Genomic DNA, 17930 nt, shown 5'->3' with positions numbered 1-17930 from the left:
ATGAAGACATTACATACACCCAACCCCCAGAGAAATTAACCAATCAGGTTTTAAATTCCTGATCCTACAGGCAACTGAACCCGGGACCCCTATGACCAAAGGCTAGCACGCTAATCATTTAGCCATGGATATGGACCCTTAAAAGTGATTTCATTTAATAATAATATTCTATTTTACACACGCACACAAAAAGTACTTAAACAGTACTAGAATGTTTTTCACAATGTATAATTATTGTTAACTTACAGCCTACAGTAGAGTGCAGGAAGCTAACACGTACACCAGAACTACTGAATACAGTAGAATTCTTAACGCTTCTAGAATTCCCTACCACGAATGTAAAATAATATTGCACTCCCCATCCTAAGCAATCTTAAGTAAAATAGGAGATGCCACAGATGTTCACTACTGAGCAGTTTTATACCTGACATTAATTTTGTTGGGTAACTGGAGAATGTTGAGTGGTAATTCCCTCAGTCCTATCCTATTGTGTTGTGCCCAACTGGACACAAGTGGGACTGGAACCACAATCATTCAATTCCAAGTACGATGTAGCCATGAATATTAAATTTTCACTTCAATTGGCGTCCGACTCGTTGGCTGAATGGTCAGCATACTGGCCTTCGGTTCAGAGGGTCCCGGGTTCAATTCCCGGCCGGGTTGAGGATTTCAACCTTCGTTGGTTAATTTCAATGGCCCGGGGGCTGGGTGTTTGTGCTGTCCCCAACATCCCTGGAACTCACACACCACACATAACACTACCCTCCACCACAATTACAAGCAGTTACCTCACATGGCAGATGCCGCCCACCCTCATCGGAGGGTCTGCCTTACAAGGTCTGCACTAGAGTAGAAATAGCCACACAAAATTATTATACTGCAATTGGCCAACAACAGGCAAAAAGTGTGCACTCTACACTTGTGCTGGCTGTAACCTGGATCCTGTCCTACAGAACAAATCTGAACGTCTCAACTCATTTATTAACTGGTTCCTTCAGTATACTTGTACATCATACGTATGTTAAGGTACCGTGTGGTGATGGTGAGTAAGTTGTTAACATTCATTCATCAAACAGAATGATTAACATCAATCCAGAAATGTGACTGAATATTCAGCTTTTCTACTGTCGTAATTGGGAGTTGTGACTGTATGCTTACCTATTAGTGTATTTTTTTAACACAGTTGAAAGAACGAACCTCACTGGTTATATAATTGTGTATTTCTGTTCGTTCAGTTAACGCTAAGCAAGGATTTGTTACTAAATGACAACATATGCATGTGAACAAACGCATGGATATTACAGCTCTCAAAATCAGCTGATCTGATGTGGAAGTGCAGCTCAGTTATTTATTCTCATGCCATATGTCAGAATAGGCGAAGCGACGTGAGACAAACTCCATGGAAACTTTACTCTCTTTCCTCACAAGTGAACTACGACTGTTCCGATAATGTTGAAAGGTTTGCTATCAACTGACGGTTACTGTATTCCTTAAATGATAATGTTCACTATTCATCAATGTCACCATGTTGTCAGTCCATGAGTCAAAGACTAGTCAAAGGCAGGGTGGAAGGAATATAGAAAAGAGAAATGACGGAAAGATCAAGATGGAGATGATGAAATAAGTATGTGAAAATTAGAGATGACAGGGAAGGAAAAGAAAAGATAGAAAGAAGGTTAAGAACACAAGAATCAAAAATACAAAGAATTAAGTGAGAAATGAGTGCACCCAAATAGTCAATGACACAATGAATGAACTACGTGGTAATAAGTAAAGTACAAATTTAGAAAAGTGAAACAAAATATGGACAGTGAAGGACAGGTATTAGAACTTCAGGTGTTAGAAGAGACTATTATAAGAATTTGTCAGCTATGTTTAAGTTTTAAAAGCCACTGTGTTTTAGATATTCAGTAATTCTTGAGCCAGTAGTGGCAAACTAAGTCTGCTGCAGCTAGAGCATCAGGCGTGAAGAGGTGAGGGAGTCAGCTGGTAACTGAACAGAGGTGCTCGTCCTCTAAAACAACTGCTCTTCAGTTGTTGTCGCAACCTCATATAAAGGACTGGGATACCTTCACCGGGCAGTACAGTGTAGCCTACACGGCAGATTTAGAAGTATTTGAGTGATTGACTGGTTGACAGATGTTTTAAAGGAAAAAATAATTATGATTATCATCCCCAGTGAATGACCCCTTACTTTAAATGTAAGCTACATTTGTCTATTGTCTCAGGACAAGAGCAATAAAAGCCTTATGACTTGCTTGTATTCAGTTGGGAAAATGTTCCAGATGTATTCCTTCTATACTTGCTCTATTACATCTTGCCTCAACAACTCTCAAGGGATGTTCCAGATGTATTCCTTCTATACTTGCTCTATTACATCTTGCCTCAACAACTCTCAAGGGATTTATGACAATGAGGAAAGAGAATTGTCAGTCTTACAAAAACTATACCATCTGCCACATGATACCTAGTGCGAGATCTCTCAAAGGAAATATGAAAATGAGGTAAGAAACCTTCAGTCTTACAAAACTATATTTTCTCAAGCGTCTTCAAACCTATGAAACCTATGAAATCCATTCAGCCATTTTCTCACTATTTCCAATACCAGACAGTGGCATATCAAATTATATAGAATACCTCAAGTGTGATTTCCTTTGTTGGTCCTGGCTCTGTTAACTCCGATTTCGTTCCTTCTTTCATAGGTATCATTTCTGATAAATGTTGAACGTTTTCCTGTGGGAAAGAACATATATTAGACAAGCAATTTATACACATCTGCCAATCTAGTCACATACAAATAAGCACAATAATTCATTACCTGCCAGTATTTGAGTCAAACTCAATATTTCTCTGATGTTTATGGAAAATTTGTATATGCAGATAATACCTAAAATAAAATGGTGTAGTTCAGGAGAATAACAGCATTCTGTTTGATTGTTCAGGGATACTTATTTTATTGTGGAGCAATTACATCACACATAAAACACTTCTGCAGCTAAAAGACTGGTTAAACCCTCATAAGATCTACAATAATCTGTCACAGCGAGCCTAGGTATAACCAAGAGTTCATATTAAGGAAATGAGGAGTGAGTTAGAATTTTGCTTCATAGCCAGAACGTGCAATCACACATTAGTCTGCCAAGACCCCCAATATGTTTTTACCATTTGTTTTACACAGTCATTCCTTATGGTGGTTATTGGATAAGGAAAGGGCTGAGACTGGCAAGAAGCCACCATAGCCTTAATTAATGGATGGAAATAGGAAAACACCTTCCGGGCTGCCAACAGATGGGTTCGAACCCACTATCATCTGAATGTAAGCTCACAGCTATGTGATACAAACAGTGTAGCTGACACGCTTCCTCCAACTGAGTTTTTTTTTTTCAAGTTGCTTTACGTTGCACCGACACAGACAGGTCTTATGGCGACGATGGTGCAGGAAAGGGCTGGGAGTGGGAAGGAAGTGGCCGTGGCCTTAATTAAGGTTCAGCCTTGTGTGAAAATGGGAAACCACAGAAAACCATGTTCAGGGCTGCCGACAGTCGGGTTCGAACCTGCTATCTCCTGAATACTGGATACTGACTGCACTTAAGCGACTGCAGCTATCGAGCTTGGTAGAACTGAAATCTATACAGCAACCAGCCCTCTTAGAAACACATTAACAGCACTTGTTACAGGAACTGGCTGTACTGAGAACGGTGCTCACACCTCACTCACTGTCCTATTGTCAGGGCAAGGACGAGACCGAGACCCGACAAGAAAAGTGATGAACTTGCTCAGGCCCATACCAGAAGACAACAGATGGACCTCGGGTCATCTCGCATAGAATTTGGGAAGGAAGCCGTCAATGACATAATCCTAAAACACAGAACATGCCTCCTATCATATCAAACAAATACCACAGTTTGTTTGAACAACTTCGCTTGAGTGTGAATACAATACTGAATACTTTACATTTTAATGAGAAATATTAAATACTAGAGTTAATTTACAGACAGATTTAAACCTCTTGAAATATTTAATCACTTTTTCTACTCTGCGTTTGCTGAGCTCACAGTATTATTTGATACTTCAAAACATACAAACTAAAACCAAGCAACCAGTGGCGTATCCTGGAATCTCCACTGAGGCATGCAAATAGTAATCATGCAGTAACACACTGTATTAAGTAAATTTCAATTCTACTCACCCTAATTACATGTAGGTGAACTCGAACCTGCGTTTCTTTTTGGTGACATGACTGTAGAAGTCCTCACATGTCTTCATCTCAACAAGTAGATCCTTCTCTATAGACATTATTCCTAATGCAGAGAGACGACTTGCAGCCGAGAAAGTGTTTTCTACATATGATGATGTAGCGGGAATAGTGCGCAACTTATGAAGCTTGGGAAGACTGCTGTCGAGACCACTGGTCAATAGGAATTTCTGGATTTGAGCCATAGTCTTATCTTTGAAGTGTCCGACTCGTTGGCTGAACGGTCAGCGTACTGGCCTTCGGTTCAGAGGGTCCCGGGTTCGATTCCCGGCCGGGCCGGGGATTTTACCCTTAATTGGTTAATTTCAATGGCACGGGGGCTGGGTGTGTGTGTCGTCTTCATCATCATTTCATCGTCATCATGACGCACAGGTCGCCTGCGGGCGTCAAATAGAAAGACCTGCACGTGGCGAGCCGACCCTGTTCTGGGATATCCCGGCACTAAAAGCCATACGACATTTCATTTCATCTTTGAAGTCTTCAGAAGTGAACACTGCCCTCAATTTGGATTTAAGTCGTACTATATCAAAATATTTTCCATAAACCTCAATCAATTTACTGAATTGCTCTTCAGGAAAATCACCAGAAAAAAATGAAAATTTCTTACAATCAAGCTTTTCAATGAAGGACAGATTTCCTAATGAACAGAAGCGATATGTTAACTGTGCTAGAATATCATGTACTTCCAGGTAAACCCTCCTATACTCATCTTTAACTGAAAATGAAGTTTCTTCCTTTCTTCTCTTTCTTGGTGGATCAAATTTCTCTTCTGTTCTGTCCCAGATGTTAGCAAATCCATTGTTTTGCATTATAGATACTTTAGTTCCTAAATAATTCACTTCTCTGGTGCAATATGCAATGTCTAAGGTCTTAGATTGAAGGTAACACCACTCAATGAAAATATTTCACTAAAAACGTTCAGAAGAAAATTGAACCAAAATTATATTAAACTCACGAGAAACCCACTTGCCTCATTAATTGTATTGCTATCCCAGTTCCCAGGTTCCTCCAAAATACTTTCATAAAGTCCTTGGAGAGGAGCACGATATTCTGTGATGGTCTGTACTACATATACGGCTACAATAATTCCACCTTGTTGGAGCTAGTTTATGAAACCTTTTCTTGAGGATACTGTCCAGCAGGTTAGTTCTCTTAGAAGAATTGCTAAAAAATATTGCAAAGCCATTCATCGTTGCAAGGAATGTACAACATTCCTTTGTGCATGATACAGTTTGAGAGAGGACTAAATCAAGCTTGTGTGGGTGAATACAGCCTCAGGAACTACTTCTTTTAATTTAGCTTGCATACTATCCAGCTGACCTGTAAGCACTGGCGCTCCATCGAAAGTCTGCGCAACTAATTTTTCGCGGCAGTCAAAGTTCTCCAGACACTCAATCGCAAGTCTCATCAATGCATTTGCTGTCCTATCAGAACTCACACTATAGAAACCAACAAATCTTTCAACATCATCACCATTATGAACGTATCTGAGGACAGTAGATAACTGTGAAAAGTTCGAAACATCAGAAGTCTCATCAATCATAATTCCTACGAATTTAGCTCCCCCTATTTTTCTTAACAGCTTCGTTGTGCCTTAGAACATTTTCCTGCTTCTGCTTATCCAACTGGAAATCTATCCTAGTTTTACCAAAGGTACCTAAGGATATCCATGCGTGGATATGATATCTGATTTCTCGTGCCTCGCAATGCCAGTGTGCAGATTGTTTAGATCTACATATCCACGTTTCTTGCTGTTCCAACAACAAACAATAAGCAAGGCCAACAGAGCAGCAGAGCCAAACAGTTTTATTGAACACAATTCCTGTTTTCTGTGAGGGATGAGAGAGGTCTTCCAGCTTTAACTATTTGAATCTTTTCATCAAACGAACAGCCAGTAAATGTCTTTTCAAACAGATTTACTATTATATCAGTTTTAGACTAATCCATCGTCAATACCACATATGCACAAGATACAATAAAACACCAAAAACAACGAATAGCACAGGAACAGCACACAAAGAATGAACTCACTTGTTAGCCACAACTCAAGCACTGGAGGTAAGTGACCCCAGTGACATTGGTCAGTTTCGTCACGTTGAGTTCTCGCTAGGGAGTAAACCGTGGGTCCCGTTCGCTGTAAGCTTGGACATGCTGACTTTCTCCAAGTTGCTCACAGATGGCAGAGGGTAGCACGTATATGGGGTGACAAAGTCTGACCAAGTTTCAATTGCAGCGACATCATTCGGAGGGTTTCAGAACTACGTCTGCCACCGAATGCCTTACATCCTTAACTTCTCCATTTGCTGTCTCTTTCTCTCTAGAGTGGAATATATGGTGACACTACACCAGCAAGGGAACTAGTACAGTTGCGCGGAAATTGTGAACTTCTGAGAGATGAAATCGTTAATATTTGACTTGAAACAACCTAGTATCGTACTTCATACAGTTCTTTGTGTTATCATAACACATGCAATGAATGCCTTGCATGCAAGGAGAATACGTCCCTGGGAGCAACCATGTTACAGTAGGCCAGGTCCAAAACAACAAAATATAAAACTCTCCTGGACTGAGGGATGTGACGCACTGCTCTGTGAAGGTAAAATCGACTTCCTCCTCCATGAACATGAGTGGCGATCAATGAGGAGTCCCTTAACTTTCTCGCTTGGTCAGCATTAAGGGGTGGGGAGGGGACTGTGGTCCAAAGCTAACATGTTAATATAAGTAAATTTACTAATAAAAGTTCATTATGTCTAGAAGATATTAGCATAACACTTTCAATATAGAAGCAAATGGATATTACCAAATTAAGGAGAGGAAGAAGACAATCCACAAGAGGGAGAGGTAAATGACTTAAAAGGGGAAAAGAAACTTTTCTTTTCAAATCAATTAAAATCTGTTTATTTGCAAATGAGGCGTCTACCCCAGTGGCAAATGGTACACAAGAATACTTTAATATCAAGTACTAAATTTTAAATTAACAAGAGAAGGAGACATTTTCCTAGAATAGAGTACTATATAATTTACAATAAAAATATTACTATTTTATATTATTTACAAAATTCTACCCATAAAATCTTTTGTACTTACAAACATAATCAACTCATATGTAGTAAGTGATATTACTTCAAATAATACTATACAACAGCTATAAGATTAAAATTTGTTGCATTTTAACCTATCTTGATATGTGACATGCATAACAACCTGCTGCATCTTAAGCAGGACGCATTTTGCCACTGTTTTTCAAAGTTCCTGACGGGCCTTCACAGAAACAATAGCGGTCCCAGGGCCCTTGAAGTCTCCATTGTACTTCACCCTTACAGGCAGTCCCCTACTTTGGTTGTCCCACCTCCATAGACCATGGGATGGAATTAATTTATTCACAAAATTTCTTTATTTACAATAACCTGCACAGGTTGAGTGCCCTGTAACATTTCTTTTCTTTGTTTGTGTTTATTCTTTTCTTGAATACCTGTACATATTTTGGAAATAGAACGAACACTTCCCCTGGCAAACTGATCCATTCCTTCACGCCCATTGAATGAAAATTCACCCCAAGCGCTTCTGCTAAAATCCCTTCTAAATTTATACTTGTCGTAATTATTTTCCCACTGAAGCCTCTCATGGATTTCCTCCATGCTTCCTCTCCTGTATAGGCTCTATATAATCCAATAAGCCTAGTTTTCTCCCTTCTCTTACTTAAAGTTTCCCACCCAAGATTCTCGAATATTTCTGATACCGTACACTACATTTCTTCCTGAAATCCCCTTTTACAAATCTTGCTGCTTTACCCTGCACGCCATCTATTTCTTTTATTAGGTGTTCCTGGTGATGATCCCAAACACTGTTTGCTTATTCCAATAATGAATGGACCATATGTGAGTAACTTTTCTCTGTTCCTTTTTTGTTGCTTCTTTAAAGTATTCCCATTCAAATATGTAACAATCTGGATTTGTATGCTTTCCCAGCAATGTCGTCAACATGACCTTTCCAGTGCAAATTACTTTCAAATCTCACACCAAAGTATTTGCACTTGCCATCTTTTGGAACAATTACCTCATCCAAAGTATAATTAAATTCAGTTTTTACATTCCTCTTTGTAAATGTTGTAACAGTTGATTTGCCTCCATTAACATTCATATTATTCTTTTCAACTCATTGTTGGATACAGTCAAGGTACCTTTATGATTCTGCAAAATCCTCAGTGTTATTTTCTATAAACAATTATGTCATCTGCAAACAATCATATTTTTGATGTTATATTGTTCCCTAAATCGTTTGTATATATTAAGAAAAGTAATGGATGGATTATACTACCCTGTGCAATTCCCTTCCAAACTTTGTCTTCCTGTGATACATGGTTTCCTACTTTGACTTTCTGAACTCTTGAATTTAGACATGTTCTTATCCAACATGTAACCCTTTATGTCTAATCCTTTTCCCCCAGTTTCTTTAATAATATCCCGTGTTCCACACTCTGTCAAATGATTTCAAAAGGTCTATGGCTACGCAATCCAACTGGCCTCCTGAATCCAAATGATCTGATATGTCCTGCTGAAATCCAACCAGTTGTGCCTCACACGAAAATTTCTTTCTAAATCAATACTGGCTCCTAATGAACCAATTTTTACCTTCACATACCCTCTAATATACTTAGCTATTAAACTCTCCCGTATTTTACAAAACTACACTACTAATTCTCAGGTTTCCTTTTATCACCCTTTCCTTTATAGATTGGTATTGTTAGGGATTCCATCAATTCCTTTGGTATTATTATATTATTTATGACATAGTCAAAGAGAAATCTTAAATAAGGCATTAGGAAGCACCCTATTGTCTTTGATACTGCACACATCATTTGAGCCTGTTGGGAAATTTAATTAATTATATTTGAATTCGGATGGAAGATATTCATAAATGATATCAAAATTATAAAATTTTGGGACACTCAGGAGGCCACTGTATGTGAACAAAGAATTAGATGAAGCCCAAGCTTCCTCTCTTTTCTAGAAGGAAACACTATCTCCGTAAGGTAAACAGTCAACACCCGGTCAGTTGCGTCAGAATAGAAATTACGCAGTAGAAGCGGAAAATTCCACTGGATGAGTGAGACAGAAAACAACGAACATTACTACCTGAAATCCCTTCATCTGAAGTGGATTCATCCATACAAGTGACTGACGAATATATCTGGTCCAATCAGGTTTCACGATTCAAATAATTTCAAAATTAGCGGGATGGAATATTTAATTTATCTGCAATCAAGGCAAATAATTAAGATGGACTTTATAACAGCAGGATATTGGTATTGATCAAGTAATTTTAGGACCAAGCAAATGCATTAATGGTAATGGAAAATATTAATTACGCACTGAACTCTCAGTTAGCAACAGAGATGTGCAGTTCCCGCGACTACGGAGTGGGTTCGACAGCGCGTGGGAGGAATTAATCCGACCAACGCTATCGAGATTATAAAAAATATTACAAACAATTTTTGGATTATGCTATACCAGTATATTGGCATGCATTTTATATAATTAACTGAGTAATGCATTTCATCTCTTGAACACTTTTATCAGGAGACACCCTCCAATGGGGATTTTTGTGTGATAAAAGTATGTATCCTTCCGCTGAAAAGTAACTCCTTCACTGCAGAGCTCCAAATTCGCGAAATTCAGTTCTTCAGAAGGGGTCATAACAACAAGACGCATGTTGAGTATCGCTCTGTATTCATAAATAGCTACAGTGAACAAAGTGCATCTGCTTATGTATACGTACAAAGTTAAGTCATAGAAACACCAAGTGCCTATGACAGCATTTTCCAGAATATCAGGGAACTAAATAATGGAAAAACATATTCTATGGGACTATTTACATACTGCTCACACGAGATTTTGAGTTGGGTAATAGTTACAACACAACTGTAATACAAGCTTTGTTATGCTAACTAGTGATGGAACTTAGACATTCTAACATGCAAGGATATCACTTTAGTCTTGAGAACACTTTCCTTGTTCTGCTGTAGTAAGCTGACTGCGTGTGTATGAAACGAAAAGACGTCCAAGACGAAAAATGTTATTAACAACCCTTTGTGGTTGAGCATGAGATAGGATGTGTACATATTAAATTATTAGTGTTCCGATACCTTATATCAGCAGTACAGTGAAAATATTGTGTGAAAGTGTAAATAATCAAGTATAACATTTCTGTGTTAGATGTAAGTAGTGGTTAAGCAATATGGATACTTCAAGAAAAATGAAGAATAATAATAACTGGTGTAACATGGAATACTAACTTCTTATGGCGGAGTCCTCTGGTGGGTTGGAGTTAGTTGCTAAATGTGAGTATTATTCTCATATTATTATGTAGAATCTAAAACATATATTTACTGTAATTTAGATATAGGTTCACGAGTCGTAGAGGTAGACACAAGGGCACAGTCAAATTATTTAGGGTATTTTTGTTGTGTTTATAAGTTTAGATATTATTATTATTCTTTCTTCGTTTCGGCCTGCTGTGGACCACGTTATTTCAACCGTTTGCATCCTTGAGCTTTAATTTTTCCCCAGTACTCACGCATTCTCGTTCTGTGAGCATCCTTCCTTTCATCAGTCCACTTCTTGCCTGTTTTCAACTTTGGCCTTTCTTGGAACCTCTTGTATCCCTGGAGCTTTTTCTGGAGAGGAGCATGTTTCTGGATGTCTTCGAGTGTGATTCCTATTTCTTGAAGGTCTTTTTCAACTTCGATAAACCAGGGTCCCTTGGTTTTCTTGTTAAGAAAGTAGGAAAAGATCCTATTGGTTTGTCTCTGTGTGCTCATACGTGCTATATGGCCATAAAAATTAATCCTCCTTTTCTGAATCGTGTCCATTATCCTCTCCATTTGCTGGTACAGATCGCTGTTGTGTCGTCTCCTGCACTCACCATTTTCTTTGATTGGTCCAAGAATCTTTCTCAGGATTTTTCTTTCTTTAGCTTCTAGCTTCTCCATCAGACCTTTTCTGTTCATTGCAAGGCATTCTGTTGCGTACAGTGCTTCCGGGCGTACAACCGAACAATAATGCCTAAGCTTGGCGCTGATGGACACTGATCTTTTGTTGTAGACATTCCTAGACAGCTGATATGCCACCTCCATCTTGTTGATTCTGCACATGATTGCTTCTTTCTCAGAGTTGTTAGGTACTATCCACTCGCCTAAGTACTTAAACTTTTCCACCTGCTTGATTTTTCCCTGTTCCACAATGAGCTCTCGGGGGCTGGCTTGATGTTGGTTATAAACTCTGTTTTTTGGAAAGAGATTTGGAGGCCAGCTTTTGCTGCTTGGATTCTCAGTTGGTTAATTTGTTTTTCAGCAGTATCTAGGGAATCAGAAAAGATCGCTAGGTCATCTGCAAAAGCTAGGCAGTCTATGGTAAGATCATCTTCCTTATATCCTATTCTAAGGCCATTCCCAACCTCTTCCTTGCACATCTCCTTGCGCCATTCCCGAATGATTTTCTCCAGAGCGCAGTTGAAGAGAAGCGGTGATAGTCCATCCCCTTGCCTAACACCAGTCTTGATTTCAAAGACGTTCGAAATTTCTCCCCTGAATTTCACCCTGGACGTAGTGCTGGTTAAGGTCTGTTGAATGATAGCTCTCGTTTTGTTGTCTAAGCCCATTTCCTTCAGAATGCGGAGGAGTGTGTGTCGGTCTATGGAGTTGAAGGCTTTTTGGAAGTCAACAAAAGTAACTACAAAATTCTTATTCCTGGATTTTAGGTACGACAGGACAGACTTAAGGTTCATGATCTGCTCTGCACAAGATCGTCCTTTTCTAAAGCCTCCTTGGTATTCACCCAACTGTGAATCAAGTTGCTCTTCTGCCCGAGTTTGAAGGGCTTTGGAGAGAATTTTGTATGTTACTGCGAGAAGGTAGATGCCGGGATAGTTGTTTACATCTGTTTTGTCACCTTTCTTATGTAGGGGATGAATCAGGGCTGCTGTCCAATCATTTGGGATCTTCTCTGTTTCCCAGATCTCGCGAATGATCTCAGTTAGTTTATCGATCGCCTTTTCACCTGCAGCCTTCCAGAGTTCAGCAATTATCGCATCTTCTCCAGGTGCTTTCTTGTTCTTTAATGATGTAATTATCTGTTTGATTTCCTCTTTTGTGGGGGAAGAAGAGTCTGGGTTGGGATGTCTGGATTCTTCAAAGGTGAATTCTGATTCTTGTTCTTCGCAGATAAGAAGAGATTCAGAATATTTAGCCAAGATTTGGCAGTTATCCTTGTCGTTGTAGGCAACTTTTCCATTGTGATCTCGGAAATGTAGACTTGGTGGGGTGTACTTGGTGAGCTTGTGTTTGAAGGTTCTATAGAAATCCCTAGTGTTATTCTTATTGAAGTCCTGCTCGATCTGTGTCAGTTGGTTTTTGTCAAATGCGCGCTTTTCTTGGCGGATCACTTTCGCTGCATGTTTCCTAGCCTCCAGAAAGTCTTCATATCTTTCTGGATTCTTCAGGGAATTCCATCTTTGCCAAGCGATTTGTCTTTGTGTTATGGCTTCATCACATTCTTGAGTCCACCACGGATGCTTCTTTGGTTTCTTTAGCAATACTGTCTCCTCAGCCGTTTCAACAATGGCATTTTTCAGTTGTTCCCAATTTTCTGTGTCCAAAGACTGAAGTTTCTAAGTGAATTTTTCGCTGGTTTTCAGCTTTTCTGTATCAAATTTGCTAGTTTTCTTTATCTTAACTCTTTTGGTGTTTCTTGGATGAAGCTTAATTTTGATCTTGGATAGATAGTGGTCTGAGTCAAGGTTAGCACTTCTCAGGACTTTAACATTTTGGATCTCTTGTGTTGCTTTTCGTGCAATGGCAACATGATCTATTTGAAATTCTCCCAAGTGAGGATATGGTGATATCCATGTCTTTTGTTTTCTTGGTAGATGTTTGAAGGCTGTTGACTTAAGAACAAAATTGAATGCCTTACAAAGCTCTATAAGCCTTTCCCCATTTTGGTTGGTTCGTCTGTGGGCTGGATAGTTTCCAACAATATTTTGGAATTTCCTTTCTTTGCCAATCTGGGCATTGAAGTCTCCAAGCAAAATGATTGTGTGTTTGTCAGGAATTTTTGATATAACATCTTCCAGGTCCTCCCAGAATTTGTCTGTTCCTTCTGGGTCTTTCTTGTTTGCCTGGTTAATTGGCGCATGTACATTCACAAGCGTGTGTACATTGTTCATACTCCGAAAGCTAAGCATCGAGACCCTGCTGTTAGGAGAGCTGAAATCGGTGAGTGAATCAATAATTTTCCTGCTGACAATAAATCCTGTGCCGAGGTGTGGAACAGTTTTCATCACACGTTTGCCAGTTTTCCCTTTGAAGATTCTATAACCTTGTGATTCAAACGCATGTTCATCAGTAAACCTTGACTCTTGAATTGCTGTAATTAGGATTTCATGATGGGAGAGGACATACGTAAGATGTTTGAGTTTACCAACTTTCAAGAGGGAGTTGGCATTGAAGGTAGCAAAAAAAATTTCGGTGTTTGTGGCTGATTTTGTTCCTAGGAGTCTCCGATACCTCCTTGCATGTAGGTGCAGGCTCCCCAGAATCCGAAGGCCTGCTTGCGTCCCTCAAGGCGACAGTGGATTGGTTACCACCTGGGGTACAATTTCCTGTTGAATTTTCCTCCATGCTTTGCAGTTGAAAACTTGTAGTTTGGGGTCGGTGTAGTTTTACATCGAGCAAGTTACTTCCAAGGTTGTAAGCCATGGAGAGAGCCTGATGTTCGACTCGGGATGGCATTTCCTCCATATCCCATGCTTCGGTTATTATTATTATTATTATTATTATTATTATTATCAATATGTTGCTACCCCAGGTTATTTGTAATGATTTTTACGATTGTGTTAAATACAATTTCAGTTTAGTGTGGTGTCGTAAACATGTTTATTTTGAGATATTTATAGGACCATCGTTGGAAAATAAATTTTTAATTAATTAATTAATTAATAGTGTCATTTTATTTGTGTGAACCAGCATATCGAGTTAGGATTGTGGCTACTTAATTCAATACTATGATGAGGAATTTATTTGATTTACTATCAAAAGGTCAGTAAAAGTGATAGTTACTTTTTTTTGAAGTGGAATCTCAGTAAATAATTGGGTGATTATTATTACTATAAAATTTATAGCCTCTAGTAAGAACTATTTGTCATTGAAATGAAATGCTATGTTGAGTGACAATAGCAGTCAGATATTTGTTGAGGTCCATATTTAACAGAGTATTGTGATACGTGATATTCTTCTCAGAGAATAATTGAGAGATTTATGCACCAGCTGTTGACTGAAAAATGTAGAGAAATCAGCGATGCAACTGATATGAATTGAATAACGGCATTGTGAAGCCGAAGAAATATAGTATTGAGAGGTAGATATGCTGATGAACCAGTTTAAATATTAAGTACTTGAAAGGACCTAATGACGCATTTGTAGGCTAATTGTGATGCGACATCAATTATTGATATGTAAAACTTTATTGAATATTTATATTGCCACTGAATATCGTGTTGGTACGTGGAACACCCAATTAATTTATTAAGATCGTTAGATATCGCTTACCTTCAGGAACTACTTTTTGTGTGACACTATGTATTATTATTATTATTATTATTATTATTATTATTATTATTATTATTATTATTATTATTCAAAAATTTTGGCATTTTTGTGTTATTTATTTATTTATTTATTTATTTATTTATTTATTTATTTATTTATTTATTTATTTATTTATTTATTGACTTGTTTTTATATGGCGTGGCTCAGGCTATGAAGCCTGCTGTTATGCCAAACCATCTCATATGTACTACATTGTACAAACTACAGAGTATTAAAATTTCTAATTACATATAATTAATTATAAAATTAAACTTGAATAATAGTTATAAACAAAAGGTAAATTACTGAGAGTCACTATTTAAAAAACATTAAATACTAATTTCTTAAGTCTATGTACCATTTATAACATATTTTTTTAAATACATTTCTACTAGGTATGTCTCTAATTACAGCCGGAAGGGAATTCCAAGAGCGTATGGTTGCAGGTATGAATGAATTGCCGTAACCGGTCATGCGGTAAATTGGGAAGGTCAGCAGGGAAGAGGTTTCTGACCTTGTAGGTATACTGTTTGGAGATGACAAGTATTTAAGATCCATTCTCAGATAACTTGGTGTGTCTGTACACTTATGAACAAGCAAAACAGAGTGAAGGTTTCTTCTCTCCGCCAAATATAACCATTACATGTAATAAATATCATTTTTGGTCCGTATTGATGATATTAGATTGAAATAATAACATTAAGTTATTTATTAGACCACCTAATCAATACAAAATCGTCTTGGATGATTTACATAAATTTGTTAGCTAATAGTGGGACATGTTTCGCCTTCTCTGAAGGCATCATCAGCCATAGTCTTAACCTTAAATTAAAAATAAGCGTCTAAATAACATGTAGTGATGAAATGAATTTTAAAATCTTGAAGAGATTTGAAGTAAAATAACATTAAAAATAACAATGATGGTTTGAAAATACAATGTGATGAGATACAATAGTGGAAGTGTTAACAAAATTAACCTTAGAAGGCTGCTAAAATAAGTACAATGGAATAAAACAGATTGTTAAACAACAAGTAGTAAGATTGCATAAAAGTAAAGTTGATAGTAATGGCGGTTATAATTAGACGATGGCGAAAAATCTTATATAATCAAAGTAAAGAGGAGAGAGTAAAAGTCAAAGTTAGTCGGGAGATCCGAAGTTCATCATGATCTTGAAGATAAAAGACGAAAGTCAGATGCATATGGTGAAGTTGTAGAACACGTTGAGGATATGAAGTTGGTGAATAGAAGTTGAAGAACAGTTTCAAATAGGATCACTATGGACCATCTCAAAATTTGAAGTGATGTTAAAATGTTGTAAATTGTGAGTTTGTAGATATTCTAGTTGAAAAAGCATATACAAGTGGAATCTGTAAAAGGAAGCAAGAAACGTAGAGTTAATTGTGTGAAAAGATATTTGAAAAATATTGAAGTAGAATCTTATGCACTTACCATTTGACGGTGACAAAGATAGCTTGTAATATTATGAGTTAGAAGTATTTGCAACAGTAGACTTCTTGCTACGTGTGTTATAACTGAAGTTTTGTGCTGGAGGGGGATCTGTTTGCGTTGACGTAACTATTAGAGGGGGGCTGCTATTGGTGGGAGGGAAGGAAGAGAGTGTATTACTGCGCGTGTTGTAACGGTGTAAGGCTATTGGAGGGAGCGATGTTCCGGTGGGTGTGGCTATGGGTTTATTGGTTGTATTTGAATTAGAGGTACTAGCGGCGGGGGGAAGGGAGGGGGGTATATTAGCTGTAGGGGAGGTGGGAACTCTAATTGATGTGAGGTTGAAGATTTTTAAGAATTTGTTGGTGAGGGAAGTTGATTCTCGTAATAAAATAAGAATCTGTTCATACAAGGGGCTTTTTTTATCAATAGTGTCATTTAGATTTTTATCTTTATTAAAATGTTGGTCGAGGAAAATAAATAAGTTTTCATATTCTGTCATGAGTTTGCTTTTATCAACTCTTTTTAGGATATGGAGGTCTTGTTCTATTGTGGTGAATTTATGCCCGGTGTCCCTCATATGGTTGGCCATTGCGGAGAATTTGTTGTGTCTTTGGGCATTGTAATGTTCGGCGTATCTGGTAGAGAAGCTGCGGCCAGTTTGGCCAACATAAGAAAAATTACATGTAGAGCATTTCAATCTGTATATTCCTGATCCAGAGTAACTATTGTCTGTGATGTTGATAGAGTTGTGATTGAAGAATAAATTGCGATTAGTGTTTTTTGTTGTGTAGGCTATTTTTATTTCGTGCTTCATTAATGAATTGGTTATCGGGTAAATGCTATGGTTAGTGAACGTGAATTTAGCGTATTTTGGTTTGACGGGTTTTAATGGAGTTAAATTGGTAGCTAGTTTCAGTTTGGTTTTATTGATGATTTTATCAATCATATTCGTGTTAAATCCATTGAATTTAGCAATTTCCTTGATGAATAGTAATTCTTTCTTTAAATTAGTAGAGGACATAGGGATCTTTAATGCTCTATATATTAAACTGTGATAAGTGGCTTTTTTATGTGAGTTGGGATGTAAAGAATCATTTTTTATGGTTGTTGGAGAAAAGGTGGGTTTTCTGTATATTTGGAAGTCGAATTTGTTCAAAGCTCGTGTGATTTTGATATCTAAGAAGTTCAAAGAGTTATTGAACTCATCTTCTTTAGTGAATTTAATATTATTATCTAAGTTGTTGAGGAATGATAGTATGTTATTGCTGTTGTTGATTTGTTTATCAATGATAGCTATGGTATCATCAACATAGCGATGCCAAAGACAGAGTCCGTTGATGTTATTAATAATCTTACTATGTTCGAGATTATCTAAGTATATGTCGGCTAGTATTCCAGATAACGGGTCTCCCATCGCTAGACCTTCTTGTTTGTAAATTTTCTTATTGAAGGTAAAATAGTTGTTGTCTAAAACGAAATTAAGTAATTTTAACCATTCATCAATTTCGATTTTACTCAATGTGCTATGTTTCAACAGATTGTTTTTTATGATGTTAATAGTATTGTTGATAGGGATATTAGTA

General features: G+C 37.6%; 1 protein-coding gene across 3 annotated transcripts in view; it reads right to left on the bottom strand.

Moving 5' to 3' along the window:
• LOC136865915 (gastrula zinc finger protein XlCGF57.1-like) overlaps positions 1–17930 on the bottom strand; it is a 174763-nt gene that overhangs the window by 61976 nt on the left and 94857 nt on the right. For all 3 annotated transcript variants that reach the window (XM_068226897.1, XM_068226898.1, XM_068226896.1), the window contains one exon: positions 2638–2733. In XM_068226897.1, the coding sequence (XP_068082998.1) occupies positions 2638–2733 (96 nt within the window). The remainder of the gene's footprint in view (positions 1–2637; positions 2734–17930) is intronic.

This window comes from Anabrus simplex, chromosome 3, assembly GCF_040414725.1.
Source record: "Anabrus simplex isolate iqAnaSimp1 chromosome 3, ASM4041472v1, whole genome shotgun sequence".
Taxonomy (NCBI): domain Eukaryota; kingdom Metazoa; phylum Arthropoda; class Insecta; order Orthoptera; family Tettigoniidae; genus Anabrus; species Anabrus simplex.
The sequence above is the reverse complement of the archived record's forward strand: the minus strand, read 5'-3'. Positions and strand labels throughout refer to the sequence as shown.